At 40.3% G+C, this 15941-nt stretch overlaps 1 protein-coding gene across 1 annotated transcript in view; it reads left to right on the top strand.

Moving 5' to 3' along the window:
- The window catches only part of LOC114435463 (receptor-type tyrosine-protein phosphatase T-like), a 96658-nt gene that overhangs the window by 51344 nt on the left and 29373 nt on the right, over positions 1 to 15941 (top strand). Inside the window, exons 9-11 of the mRNA XM_028405139.1 lie at positions 4232 to 4324; positions 5149 to 5258; positions 9531 to 9618. Coding sequence (XP_028260940.1) covers positions 4232 to 4324; positions 5149 to 5258; positions 9531 to 9618 — 291 coding nt within the window. The remainder of the gene's footprint in view (positions 1 to 4231; positions 4325 to 5148; positions 5259 to 9530; positions 9619 to 15941) is intronic.

Raw genomic sequence — 15941 nt, 5'->3', positions numbered from 1 at the left:
TTTTTGGTTAGTTATAGAAAAAGAAAAAAAACTCAATGTGAGTTAAAACAGACTATTTGATGTTAAATGTATGATACAAGATGAACTTCTGCCTGCAAAAAGCTTCTCTGGTTCTCATCTTGGATCCAACCGCTACTGTTCAGCTTAGGCTATGTGGATATGGCCACTGATTAACAACTGAAAAATCAATACCCTGTGCACTGTGTTCCCAAAGTTAGAAAAGTGCACATTGTAAGACCTTTGGCCAAACTCAAGTACCTTCTCATCCACCAGCAGCCTTACTTCACTTTAATTTTCTGCCTTTTCGTGGAGCGATCTCTTCATTACCTTCATTTCCTTGCATTCCTTTCAGTTCTCTCCTTCACTGGACAACAGCTCACCTACATTGTACTTTCCGTCTTTTATGCTCGCGGCTCGCTCTTCCACTAATATCTGAGCAATTTTTTTCATCCATAGCGAAAAAGAATTTTCATCGGGGCTGGCACTGCTGCAATGAAATGAAGTTGAACTTGACCTTGTGCTTCATAGAGAGACAGAAAGATGAATAGAGAGAAGAGAAGCGAGATGAACTTACCAGCCACAGCTTTTTCACTCTTTCAAAAATACTTGCTGCTAAGATTTCAGTCTCCAAGCACCAGCTCTTAACCTTTAATGCTGAAAGAATCGCAGTACGTTATTTGCATTGTTAAGACACTGAGTAAGGTCACTACCTTTGCTGTGTTTTCTCATGTTAGATGCAAGTGGTGAATTTTGTGTGTACGTCATGTACATGTAGATGAAAAGGTGCAAAATCCCTTTTAGTTATGAATAAACCAAATACAGAGCATTATCCAGCTGCTAATAAAAGTATGTCGATTATAATCGTTATATTTTAATGGTGTGCAGTGATTAGCATAATTTCAATTTCAGTTTGAATTATTGTTTGACTATTCAGGATGTAATTACTGAGTGTGTGCTGGCTGATGCACTGTAATGAATAAAAGCTGATACAGATGATGTCTTCCTCTGTAAGTGCAGACATCCAGTTGCTACTATAATTAAGTCATGTCTTTTGTATGGCTGGAGACAACAGTAATTAGATATCAAGGATGTCAGTAATTTGTATAGACTTATACTATGGCTACACAAAGCAGTCACCAAAAAAAATGGCTAATGTGGGATTTTTACATGAAGGCTGCAGAGCTTTTTCTGCCTCTTCGTAAAAATACAGGTAGAGAGACAGCCACAGTGGTGGTTCTGTGTTGGCGGCGTTAAGAGTTAACAAAGTGATACTCTGACTCGAAGTCATCCATAACTGAGTCTTAATAAAGTCACAGGGTGGGAGGAGGGAACTTTATATAGCACACTGCCAAGCATGAAGGACTGCATTAACATACACACTCGCTGACAGCATAAACGGCCTTCATACACACACAAAAACTCCCAACACACACTTCTCCTTCTCTCTCTCTTTCTCTCTTTAAATCAATCCCCCTCACACTAGCCAGGAACACACCTTGTGTCTCTTCGTCACATGCACACACACATGCACACACACACTTGTGCCTGTAGGGTCAATAAATCTCCCCATTAGCATTGAGATGTCTTCATCATAGTCAGTGTTGTGAAGCTACCGCTATGACTCCATTTCATGCCTGGCTTAATGCATATTTGACCTTGGTGAGCTTAATACACAGACACACACACACCACATCGAACACAATGAAAGGTATGCACACACATGCACCTATGTATTAGCATAGGAACGGACTGCGCATACATGGTACATGTGAACTTATTTGCATTTAAACACACACCTGTGACCTTGGAGGAAACCACAGTTTTCACACACAGTGTTTTTGTGCGTCTGTTTGTGCAGTACAATGTATGAATGCCATATTGTATTACTGTGTTGGTACTTTTTTTGTTATTGTATACACTCCTGGGTATTGAACTCAAAATTGCTCCTGATGGTCAGGACCAGCACGTCGGTGACGGTCTGTGGCGGTCTGTGTGTGTGGTTTGAGGAGGGAAGCTGTAATTGTTGGATAAAAAGTGCTGATTTAAGAGGATGTGTACATTGTGCATTGTGTGTTAGTGAGTGGGTCATAGCCAGAAAACAAAGTCATCTATAGGCCAAGGAGGAAATGTAAACACATTCATTACAGCGACAGAGAGGAGAGAGAGAGAGCCATTAAAAGAGGTATATATGGAGAGAAAGGGAAAAGAGCAGAACAGAAGCAGCATGTATCCTGGCATTCACAGATTAGCTTTGAAAATGTCAGTGAGTTTGAAAAATGCTTTTGGCAGGTTAGGAAAAAAAACAGACTGTAGGATGGTTTTCAGCTCAGCTGGAGTGTAAACCTGACCAAGCTCCTTTTTTTAACAGAAACATTAACCAAACAAAGGAAACAATTTCATTTAAAAGTCACTAAGTCTTTGACATCAGTTAACAAAGAGTCATTTTCATTTGTGTTGCTGTAAACTTGTAGACAACACAAATTCTTAAATATATAAAACCTAAACATCACGGTATAAATTACGCAGTTTTTGATATAAATATTTGAACTGACACAACAATTGACACATTTGACACAACAAATGAGCAGCAGCGGAGCTTCTGAAGGAATTCCCTGGTGGCAGCCTGATCAGAGGACTCCTGTCCCTCGGCTGCCATGGCGGGAGGATTTCCTGTTGCAGTCAGTTGTCATCTTACCAACCAATCAGCACCCATTAGCAGAATGAGTGTTCTATGGGGGAAACCTTCCCTAAGACAGGACAACCCAGTACAAGTAGTGGATTTCAATTGGAGCTGTAGCATGTTTTTCCTGTTAAATAGTGAGTAGTAGTGAGTTTGTTTTGGAGACTTTGCAGGTGCAAGGTGTAACAGATTCATGTGTCTGTTTCATGTAATGTGATGGGACTGTTAGAAATGGTCTTATTTAATTAGATTAGATATAAAAAGAGAATTTGAACTTTTTTTGCTTAGAAGTGGGTATAAATAATTATGTTTTATTTACCTATATATTTTTACACTAGTGGCATTATTACAAGGCAGACGAGGAGTCAGTAGAGCTTTAAGTCATATGCTGAAGTATTGGAGTAAATCCTCAGGTGAACTATTCAGCCGAGACATTGTGGAGGAGAAGGGTAAAGTACATCCTGGTTCTGTTTCAGTGAGCAGACAGTGTGTTTGTCCTGGCCTTCCCCACCTCTGCTTTTTTTTCCTCCTCCACTTTTTACTCCCGTCTTTCCTCCACCTTTGCCCTCTCCTGTCCCAAATCTTTTTCTAACATCTCCTTCCTTTTAACTTCTCTCTCAACAGGATTTATCCTCTATTTTAAATCACTTATTAGAAGCTCATTAACTAGACTGTCACTTCATCCTTAAGTCCTTTGTCCTGTCTCTGCGAACACACACACACACACACACACACACACATAACACACACTCAGGCAGGAGCTGCAGAGTGACCCATGTGGCCGGCTCATTCTTCATTCGTTAAGGGAAGCCTTGTGTTTGGATTGGCTTATGGAGAAGCCACTTTGGGCCACTAATGAATCTACAGCCATCATTAACATGCAAATAGCTCTATTAAGAAAACATAGAGCCATGCACTTTCATATTACAACTCCTTTTCCTTCACACACACACATTCTTTTAGTCCAGTGATTGGTCTAGCCAGGTTGTCAGAAGCCATATTGCCATATTAAAATTTGAGCTTTCACAATTAATATGAAACAAAAATGGACTTCTTTACAAAACAAAATGTATTTTCTGCTCTCTGTATTTTCTGTTCAGGGCAAATGAAATAGAGACACAGCGTATAAGATGAATGCAGTGTCACTAAACTAGTGCCTCCACTCCCTTACATTTAAACTTTCTTTTGACAAAACTTCATAAAATAGCTGCTTTTTTGGTCCTCTGTCCCTGCTCAGTCCCTTGAACCCTCCATTTATATCTCCATCTGTCATGACTAATAGAGAGCACACGCTCATCCACTCAATCTGTTCATTCCTTAATTGGAGGAGAGACATTCCAATTAACTGTCCTTGCATCATGCCCACCAATCAGGGGTGTTAAATATCTCATTTACCTCATCACTTGTCAACGATAACCAATCTCCTCGATGCTAATGTGCAGTGTTCATACTGTGTTGGGGTGGGGTTGGTGGTGGCAAATACCATTGTCATGGTAACATCCATGCCTCTCCTCTCTCTCTCTCTCTCTCTCTCTCTCTCTGCATTAACAGACAGTAGCCAGCCATCACTTGCCCAGCCCTCTTTGACCCTGCAGAGCTTTCCCTATGGAGGCTGTGAGTCTGTGGAGCTCTCCTACCAGAGCGGTATGTGCATAGAATCAGATCACTTACCACTCAGTTAAGGAAGCCAGTTAGCTAAGCAGTCAATTAGCTAGCCTGGATGTCAGTGAGTTAGCTAGTGCTTGGTAGGCTATATATGCAATTACACAGAAGAATGTGATATGTTTCAGCTGAAAGTTGTCTTTAATGAAAATGTATTTTAGTTTGAGATTCAGAGTTCATAGAGTACATGGATGTGTGCTTGGTCATAGACTGTATATAAAGATGGACGACGAGCTCCATTCATTGTAAAACATTGAGGCTAAAATATCTCGCTTACAGGCACTGCCATGATGGGAAAAGACGCCATCTTGGAACGCAGCAGAGGTGATGCCACTTGCTCATTGTTCCACCCAGACACTGGCCCACCAGAGAGTAATGAAGATGTTCTGGCCTCCCTTTTTTGGAGGAGCTGTCATGTTATCTATATTTATACACAGTCTATGTGCATGGTTAATTATTTAACTTGTAGCACTACTGGACAAGTGGACTAGCTTCCTGTTTTTTTTTTCATGATTCTCCATATTGTAGCCAGATCAGGACTCACAGCACATGTTGGTAAGGCCTCAGCACATGTTGTGTCTCACAAACATGCACATTTAGTGTTAATAAATCTAGCCTGCATTTCAGTGACTCACCCAGGAACTAATAATAAGCAGGTTTGATGGTTAAGGTAGCGGGCACCAACTTAAAAAGTGACATACTCGTGACTTAACGGAAAGGCTGTTCCACCCATTCACACACTAGTCTTCTTACATATTTGTTGTACTTTCCCGTTGATGTATTTCTTTCTGTCTCTCTGTCTGTAGGTCAGTTCCAGGCCGGCCAGTTTCAGCCTGCTATTCGTGTGGCGGACCTCCTCCAACACATCACCCAGATGAAATGTGGACAGGGTTATGGTTTTAAGGAGGAGTACGAGGTAAATACACATTCCCAGACACCCACACACACACACTTGTTCATATTGAGAACAACAGTAACTGTAAATGGTCTTTATAGGTTGACAACAACCAGCTGCAATTAATAGGAAGGTCAAAGGTTTACAGCTACAGGACCCTGATAGAATGGTGTTATAAAATGTTTCTGTGACCTCAAGAGCATTTTCTGAAAATATCGAGTCAGTAATAAGAGTCACGGCATAGGCTGGACTGACATCATGCATCCTTGCCTCTTGTTAAATTTGATAGGATATGCTTCAGCTGCTGACCCCATGACCGTAAACAGAATGGAGCTGGGACTGATTTAAAAGCAGGTTTTACTGAAAATTTAAGAAAATAAAAGCAGGACAAAGTTGAAACTGTCTCGTCTGCAGTGGGACTTAGATGCGTTTTGGTAAAAGAGTGTAGTTTGAGATTTAATACATTATTTGAAACTGAAGTAAACAAACAACATTATAGCTGGGTAATTAGGCGACTCTATATTTCTCTCCCTTTCCCTGTTGCTGCTGCTGAGCTGAGCAACACGTGTGTGTGTGTGTGTGTGTGGGTGGGTGTTGTGCTTGAACGAGAGAGATTGTGGGATTGAATTTGGTTTTATGAGAAAGGAGGACTTATCAATTATTAACTCTTCACCTCATCAATATTGATGATCAGAAAAACAAACAAGCAGACTAAAATAAACTTTGTTCCCCTAGTTTGTCTTCTTACTTTGTTTCTTGCTGTTTTTCTTTCACTAATGTTACTGCCGGGTTTTGTTTTATACTTTTATCTCCATCTTTCACACGCTTTCCTTCTTGTTTATTCCTGTTGCTCTACCCCTCTTGACATCGCCGTCATTTGCTCGGATTTAATCTCCCTTCTGTCCTTTACTCCTTGATTTTGTCAACATCGTGTGCTATTCCTGTTGTCAATCTTTCTCTCTTTCTAATTCTGTTTAGTCTGCTCCTTCCGTCCCGATGCCTTTTTAGATTTCCCTTAGCACTGGTTGCCATTCTGTTCTGTCTTTATACATAAGCCCTTGATTTTTTTTTACGTTTCCTTTCTGTCTGGGCTGGCTGTTTAGAACACAGTTTATCACTTACTGACGTTTTCATAATCATTCTTTGTCACAGACTTACTACCACAGGCTCATTTTACTCCCAAATCTCATTCCCCTCCCCGTTCATTCATTTATTTCTCCACCAAACCATTTTTCACTTCCTGTCTTCACTTTATTCTTCTTTCATTTTCTTTGTCTCTAAGAATAAATCTTAAAAAAAAGGCACAAGTAAGACTCTTTTTGTTTTTCTCTATCTCCTTCAACCTCCCGCGCTCATAAAAATGAATATTTTCTATTACTGACTCGGCATGCGTGTTGAAAATTGTCCCTCCGTGATACCGTACGTTATATTTTCATTTGCTTCCTGTCATTTTGGTTTAAACCCACTGATACGTTTCAGGGGAGAGCAAATGTGATTTATTCCCCAGTGTGTGTGTGTGTGTGAATGTAAAAGACACACAGAGTAAGGCTTTATTTATAGAGCTACCTGTCTGTAACAGCAACTGATAAAATGCATACAGTGGACGATATAGAGGGCAGAGGTTGTGACATCACGTCCAAACTGGCTTCTTATTCCGTATTTCATTTTTTTTTTAATTTTCCATGACAAAACCAGCATATACTGTAGATATTTTAGAGATATAAGATTTTAAACTGTGCTTCGTGGTGATTGCAACACGTCTTCCCGAAGAAACGCAACATTTGGTTGATAATATATAGATAACACCAGATATGACACTTGATTTTATTCATGCTAACGTTACATAATATGGACTTATTATATTATTTTTTGTTTATCCTAAGGGAACATATGATTGTTTACATCATCCAATCATGGGACCAATGCACCCACAAAAGGTTGTGTTAGAAGGCTTGTTATGTTTTTGTTTATTATTGCTAGATTAAGCCTAAAAAACTTCAGGAAACTGTTTGACATTGTAAAACAAGGTAAGGGGTTTGGTAAAGATAATCTTACAACACAAATTTATAACTATAAACACATTTTAAATGGAAAACCGCTTTCTGTAGCACACCATTTATGGCTACAATCGCAACCAGTCTCTGACCCTATGATCACATGGAGATGCCGCTAGAGAAATACACACATGTTCCATGTTCAAGGACTAAATATGGACTTTATGCCACATTTTCCTGGTGAGGACAGGCTGGTTAGTAGCCTAAAGTAGGAAATGAGTTGTACAGCTCACAGTTTCAGGGTCTAATGACTTCTGAGCATAAATGGAGGGCCATTGTTGGGAGGATGTCCAAAATTGCCCTTTCCCTCCCTCTCTCTCTTTTTTATTTTAGTCCTTATTGCACCAAAATAATCAGTTTGAGATGTTTCACAAAAAAGCACAGCATCTTAATAATAATCTCTAAAACTACAGCTCACACACATACATAAATCGATGCTGTATGTGTTATACAGTTTAGCACAAAAGTGGTAAGCTGCTAGCACATTCTGTTAGGTACATCCTGTGAGCATTTTTTGAGTGTGCGTGTGTGTGTTTTCCACCACGGCCCATGTGTTGTGATCTTGTCCCTTTTTTTTCTGTGTAATGTGACATCCGGAGTTAAAACCCATTAACCTCACTAACACCAACAGCAGCCACTCTGTCAACATTTAGCTCCCCACTGGGTTTATACTTTTTACATTGAAGGCAACATTACACAGAGTTTGAAGCTTTGCCAGTGGGGTTAAATTACCCAGCCACTATATTTCTAACAATTAAAGTAATGTCGCTTGCACAGCTTTTTTATGTTAAATTTGTATTTACTGAGAAAAGGCAGCCAACCCACACCTTATGTAAATCAGCACACACACTCACACACATGCATGCATAACCCTCCTACAGAAACCTCCTACTTAATAAGTGCAAAAAATGTTTTCATCCTCTTTTTGGTAAATAAATCAACAGATTCACACATACAGTATGTACACACACCTACACACACACTCAGGCCCATATGCCCCATTAAAAGAATCCATTTTCTGCTTGACTGAGCAATAAGTTTAGGTGTCTGTTTTTCTGTCACAATACAGTTGTATAGTATTGTGTGTGTGTGTGTATGTGTGTGTGTATGTAGGTCAGTATCACTGTCTGAAAGTGAAAGCTGTTGTCTGGTTTCCTTAAGCCCCTTAATGGACTCAAAAAGGCCTGTTCACTTGTCCCCATAGGGAGAATTGTGTGTCTGTATGTGTGTGTGTGTGTGAGTGTGTGTGACCTCGCTGTGTTATCGTAGTTGTTCTAAAATAGTTCACTGTCCATATGGCAACCTTTGAGAGTTGGGGTTTGGTTGCTTTAAGCTTGTGAGTGATCTTGGACGCACATGTGCACACACACACACACACTCACTCACACACACACACTTTATTATTACACACATTGGTCAGTGTGCACTGCACTTTGTTCAAATGTGCTGTTCAGCCACAAAAGATCATGGACAAATGTGTGATGAAAACTGCATTCGCACACATGATCACATCCACACACATTCACGTTTGTCCTTGCCGTGTTTGTAAGGCTTGTCACACGGGCCTGCAGCACAGCAGGGAGTAAGGACAGTCTGTCTTCTCTCCTCCAATAAAAGGACTGACAGAATATTCTCTCCCAGACCAAATCAGCAGGACAGTGAACCCAGACTTTTCTTATAGCTCCTGGTGTGTTTACCTGCTTTTTCATTTTGCACTTTCACTGAAACCTCGATGGTGGTTGCTTTTTTAATTCAGGAAGGAAGTTAAGCAGGACTCCCCTGCCAATAAAGTTGGAATGAGGTTGTGTTTTCACCCCAGCCTGTTGGTCTGTTGATTAGCAAAGTATTGCATATTTGGCTGAAAAGTTACCTGGCCGTTGGACTGACCCAGTTGGATTAGTTAGGTCTGGGATTTCTGCCATTAGAAAATATCTAACCAGTACCTCTATAGTGTGTTTTCACACGCTAACTGAAAAAGACAAAGGTTGCAGCTTTTATGCTTTTCAGTGCACATTCAGTTATTTTTAACTTTTGCTGCCTTAAGTACTGAAGAGTGTGCTCTGTTGTCTTTTTATTCATTTTCATATTCATGTTACTGTTTCAACTTCTGCCAGCCCATGTGTCAGTGTACAAGCTCTAGGCATCAGACCATATGTGCATGCATATTTCTGTGTAAAATTAAAGTATTTTTCTTTGTGTGTGTGTGTGTGTGTGCACACGTGTACATGGGTATGTTTAGGCCTTGGCAGAAGGACAGACGGCGCCCTGGGAAACAGCCAAGAAGGACGAGAACCGCAACAAGAATCGCTATGGCAACATCATCGCTTGTGAGTCCCGCAATGACATAAAGAAGTATTGCTGCAGAAGGTCACAGGGTATCTATATAGTTTAAGATAGAAGTTCAGCTTGGTTTGGTGATGTTTGGAGGTGTAGAGCTTGGTATGGTTCGGTTTAGCATGGCTCATTTTAAAGAATGTATCGTGCTCTTGTTGCTGTGGTTTGGTCGGGGTGGTTACAGTCCTCATAAGCTGAACTCAGTTTGTATTAAAACTTCCTGTGTGCATGGAATCCCAAATAACACTCTGACTAATCAGGAGTTTTCGACACAAAAACGGCAGCTGAAGTGTCCTTGAATGAATCTCTGGCTGACTCCCTCTAGCTTTGGGTGTGCCATCCTGTTGGATGTTATCATCTGGTGAGAGGCAGATGCCAGTAGAACTTGGCTTCCATGAACTGGACCAGCACACGTGCCAGAACAATTACTAGAAATGCAACATTTTTTTATTGAATATTGAAACAATCTCAGACAAAAAAGATAAATAATTTACTTCATTGAAAGTATTACACCTGCGTTAAAGAAAATAGACTTACATAAATCTGATAGAGCACGTATTACTGAAGCCTGTTCTGTAGTATAGGCATAACCTAAATACATACCACATGTCTTTTTGTGTATCAGGTTTACCAGTCATACACCCATACTGTGTATCAGTCATAATATGATCAGAATTATGTTCTGATTGAGACAATTTACCTTTTCTTGGCAGTGTTGCAGTGATTATTTTAACTGACTGCATGTTCCTCTATGTGTGAATGTTGTGTTTTGTTTTTTCTAATACCCCACATCATACACACTAAGATCTTTGCTAGTGCTGCCTTTCTTTTTGTTGATCAATACCTCTAGTCAGTGGGAAATTTTTCAAATGATCTTTTAAAAGAAAACGCAAGTTTGAATTGACAATAATACAAAAACAAATTTGCAATAATATTTAAATTCAGCGAAGCTCACATCTCAAACGTTGATACAAAAAACATAAAAAACACTTTGTTTGCCAAGAGATTTGGTTTAAATTCTGTCGAATGATCAAAGCATGCAGATTCTGTTTTATTCAGAGAGACTTTTGTTAAAATGAAGCTTCTAGTCAGGCTGCTGTAATGATATTCAGAGTAAGACATGTACTGCAAGTAGCATAACTGTGTGTGTGTGTGTGTGTTTGGCCATTAGAGTGTGAATTAGCATGTGAATATGGCAGTCAAACATTTGCCATAATTTAGTGTGCACCAATAATTGTCTGTCCAATTTGATGTTCCATCAGTGTGTGCGCACATGTGTGTGTGTATGCTTGTTATCTTGTACAAGGCAACCTTGGGCCTCTATTAGGCTGGAACAAGGGAAGCATGTTGTTTGGTTGAAGTTTTATTAAGCGGCTCAGGGGTGTGTATGCACGTGTGTGTCCCACACGACCAGTCTGATCCAGAAGATTGCTCACATTTTACAGGTCATATGTGTAGATATATATGTGTGTGTGTTGCTGTGTCTGCATGCACGGATCTACGCATGGGTGTACATGTATCTCATTACCGGGGTTTAGGTGTCGGGCAAAGACACTGCACTAACCTGAAGGCTTTAAAATGAAACATTGCGCTGAAATGAAATGGCCTGTCAAGGACTTGATAGCCAACAGGAATTATGATAAATTTGCTATTAGTACAAATCCTTTAATTACAAGGGCCTAGTAATGGAAACTGTCCATCTTGCTGCCTGTGATCGTACAAAGGCTCATTTTCTTGAGAAAATGTTCTAACAGGCCCTTAGGGGGGAACGACTTTGCACAGTGTCTTTATTAGACTGAGGAAATGTGGACAGGCTGCCTGAAAGTTTAAATATGGGTAAAAGATTGTCTTTTTTTTTCTTTAATAATAATTTTGTTAGGTTGAACTTTAATTTGCCTTTTTGAACCAAAGGATTTGCTTTTGGATTTTGAGCTGAAGAAAGCCAGTGTATAAGCAAATTGTCAGAATTCTAGGAACAATGATAAAAAAAAGTTTTAAAGGTCTACAACATGCACGTTTACCACCTCAGACTCACTCTGTGGCTAATAGTTGATGTTTTCTCAACAGCCAAGGATATTCAGTTCCAAAAAAAAAATATGGCAGCAGAAGTGGTTTATGTTTACAGAAGAAGAGGTTCAAATGTCATCAGTGTTTATTGGTTAAAACCTGATCTCATAGCCTCTGAAGTCATTTTAGCCCCGATCCACTGACAGCACCTTTAACCCTAAGCAAATGCTCGTTGAGCCTCGGCAGATCACGGAGAGTGGAGCTAAATTTGCGGCCTGGCTTTATGAGATTTAAACAACACCCAGCTTCTAACCCTATAAATCCCCTCCATGGCAGCTGTGGTAATTGTTCCATCCTTGTGAGGACACTTCGTTTTCTTTGAGGTCTCAGTAGCAGCCTTCTCTCTCCTTTCCTCTCACACACATAATGCATATTTTCACCAGCTCTCTCTCTTCCCCCTCCTTCCGTCTCTTCTCTTTGCCTTTCTCTCTGGAACAGTTTGGAAAGGGCTGATTTGAGTTGAAGTGTTAACACACTCTTCCTCCGGCCATCTGCCAAACACAAACGGTTGATGCCATGTTTGAAATCCCTTCAGCACACTGAATAAATGTTAATCTAGCAGCCTCCTGTCCAATGCTCCCTCTTATCCCTCCATCTTTCTGTCCTTCCTTTGAGCATTTCTCTTTTTCTCTCTTTCCAATCCCTTTTTTTATCTGCTGTCTACAGTCTTATTTTTCAGTCTTTTCACCTTCCTGTTGTTCTTTTTCTTTTTTATCTCTTATCCTCTCCCATCCATCACCTCCCTCTGCTTCTCTTTCATCATGCCATCCCTCTTCACTTCAATCTTTCCCCTTTTCATTGAAATTTTAACCTCTGTTTTTACCTCCCCCCTTTGAAACCCTTACCTTTTACTCCCATGCTTCTCCCTTCCACTCCACATTTTCTCTCACCTCTCCTTTCTTCCTCTCTTCTCTCTCCATCTCTTCATCCCCTCTGATCACCTCTGACAGTTTATGGGTTGAGGCAAAGCGCGGCAGTGTTTCCTCATTACAGGCATCTGTCTGCTTCTATTTCCTCCTCCCTCGCCTCCTTCCCCCTCCTCCTTGCTGTTTCTCTTCTCTTCATTCTCAGCCCTCAGTTCATAGCACAACCTTCCCATATGGTCATTTATAATTCAACAGAAGCATTCCTTCAAAATAAATAAATGTATTGGCATGAATTTACATATGTGCAGAGAGGGGTGTGTATGTGTGTGTACAGCTACGGTGTCTTACGGAAGTCCAAATTAATTTTTAGACCTTGATAGAGAGAGAGAATGTTTAGAGGCATTTTCACTGACCTTCACAGCTGGGCAGACCTTCAGAAACTGTTTGATGCTTTGAATTTTTTAGGTTACAATTGGATTCAGAGTTACTTTTGGGTTTAATGTAGTTTAGTTGTGATTGTTAAAGTTAAATTGATGAGCTATGGAATCCATTAAGTCCACAAAGGCAGATGTTTTGTGTGTGAGTGTCTGTAATATGAAGAGTAGATGATGTGGTAAAGTGTGAGGTATGCTGGGTTAGGATCAGGGTCCATCCCCCCATGTGGTCAGGGTTAGTAATCATGACTTGAGCATCTACTTGGGGAAATTTAACACTTAAAGAAGCTTGTTTTTTGTTTTCTTGCCCACCATGATGAAGTGTACCACCCAAAACAATAGGTTCAACATGCACTATATATGATTATGTTTCAATTTGAGAAAACAATGTTATGTTTTGACAGTTCTGGAAGCTAGCTGTTAGCTGATAGCTTTTACTGCGGCTTTTATCTCTTGTTGTTGCTGCCGTTTCACATATCAAAGTTGACCAAAGTTGTATTTTGTGTTTTAAGAGCTTCAAAGTGCTTATTAATGAAAAAATAATCGCACTGCCTGACATTGTGTACTAGAAAAACGTAATGTTACAAGATTAAACAGATTAGTTCAGTGCGGCAGTTTAGTGGGAAAGTTTGATAAAATGTAGAATTTACAATATTTTTAAAGGGTAGTTTCAGTCATGATTGTTTAAGTTAACATGTCAGTATTTCCTGTTTTATCTTTTGGTACTTTTTGTGTAGAAGAAGAATATTTTTCTTGTTTTTCTGTTGCCAACAAAAAGATAATGAGAAGAAGAAGTGTTTTATTCTAATATTAATACTCAGACTTGACTATTTCCAGATGTAATTTAAATTTCTTGTCTGGAATAATAACAGAGAGTCACCACCTTGTTTATTTAATGGAACATTCAGAAACAGTCTGTCTAACCTGCACATTTGTAATGATCATTGATTTGCGTATTGATTCCTTCATACTGTTTATTCTTTTCATCACTGGGAGCAGCGCACAAAACACCTCAGATCTGGTTCTTTATTGAGTGGAATATATATTTTCAGCAGGCAAAGCAGTCTGTTGTTTTAATGTCTCTAAGTCGTAGAACTCTGGAGAGTTTTGATTCCCTTTAAATATCTGCCAAAAATAATACGGCTTCCGAAATTCAGAGAGATATTCACATTTTGCTTGTTCAGCTGCTGCTGCACTGCTGCTCCCCTCAAAATGACTGTAAACTCAGAAAATCTGTCAGACTTCAAGGAATGATTCAAATTCTGTGATCTATAACGTATGATACAGTAGCATATTAGCAGTGTTGGGTGTTTTTCTTTTGTAGTAGGACACAAGTTAAAAGTGTTTTAATTTGACACGGTTGTCTTGAAGCAATTTTCTGTTTTTGTAGGGTTAATCAGGTAAGAGCCTGAGCTGTCACAGAACACACAGAGCAAACAAGGAAAGAGTCATTTATTGCTGTAGAGAGTAAACTCTCCCGGCAAAAAAAATTAAATTGTCAAGGTGATTATGAGCTCCTACACTTCTCATTTTCTCAGTTTCTCTTTATCTCCATTTCCCAGTTCCCCCCTTCTCTCACCAGAGGATACGAACCTCTCCTACTATCCGTTCAATCTTCTCATATGTGCCCTTCCCCTCCCCCTCTCCCTTACCCACTCGTTCCTCTCATCGTTTCCCTCCATTCTTTGACCTCCCTACACTTCTTCTTGTCCTGCCTCTCTTCTCTGTGGCAGTCACACCTCACTAATGTGTACTAATGTTCAGGTGAACGTAAGTCATTACACAGGCCTTCACTCAGTGTCACACCTCCAAGCATGGCTGACATAATCAGATCCCCCCCACTGCATCGTGTTGCTTCTCATTATAGCAGAGGTTACATCCATAGTTTGTGTGTGTGTGAGAGAGAGAGAGAGAGAGAGAGAGAGAGAGAGAGAAGCTGGAGAGTATAAGGCCATCTTCTTTTTGTGAGTGTGTACGAGGATGTGTGCGTGAAACAAACAAAGCAACGGAGGAAGGAAGGTTTTGAAAGCAAGCACAACAGTGTGTGTGCATTTGTGCGCGTGTGAACATGTGCGTTAAGCCTCACATGCAGCCGTACACAGTGTGTCTCCTCTCCTCCTCTCTTATCCTGTCTGGCTCCGATTCGCAACACGTCTGCTGAGCTGCTCTGAAGTCAGAACGCCAACAACTCCTCTGAAGTGTTTGACCAAAGAACCACAACAAATATTAGCATCCCCAAGCTGTCACACACACTCATACAGTTGTACAAATAAACACGCACTAGCACGAATACGGTTACACATACAAATTCAGCCAGAAATTCCTATACCTGCATATATATTTATATACACTCCTTACTGGGGCTTGTACAGTACACAGCAGTCTAGGTTGTGCTTGATTGCTTGCAGCAGTGCAGCACTGCAGCAGCCCACAGACATACGGTGAATGGAGTTTCTTAGAAAACTCATTGCAGATTCACATAATTAATGCATTGCTAATTTAAAAAGCAGTAGCCTATAGTCATAAACAGTGCGGTCAAAAGTTCTGTTTCCTATGTCATAACCATGAGCATTTAAATGCTCCTCAACAACAGACTTTCCACCAGATTTTGTAACCTGGCTCTGGGCATTTGCTCCCATTCCGCCACTAGAGCTTTAGTAAGATGGCCCACTGATGATGGATGATAAGTCCTGGCTCACAGTTGGCGTTACAGTTTATCCCGAAGCTGTTGGTAGGGGCTAAAGTGGAGTCTCTGCGCAGGCCAATCTTTTTGTTCCCTCCAAAATGGACCAGTCTTGGTGTGCGGTAGCATTTTCACTTTGGGAGGCTTCAGTCACGCAGCCCCATCAAAAGGAGGCGTCTGATTGGTCCTATTTTCCCTTTTGAAAAACAACAAATACACAAAGAAGGAAAGAAGGCGATGATGAAATGGTTTCTGTTGCAGCAACC

The sequence above is a fragment of the Parambassis ranga genome, chromosome 5 (assembly GCF_900634625.1).
Source record: "Parambassis ranga chromosome 5, fParRan2.1, whole genome shotgun sequence".
In the NCBI taxonomy this organism is placed as follows: domain Eukaryota; kingdom Metazoa; phylum Chordata; class Actinopteri; family Ambassidae; genus Parambassis; species Parambassis ranga.
This window is presented reverse-complemented; position numbering and strand designations above follow the sequence as displayed.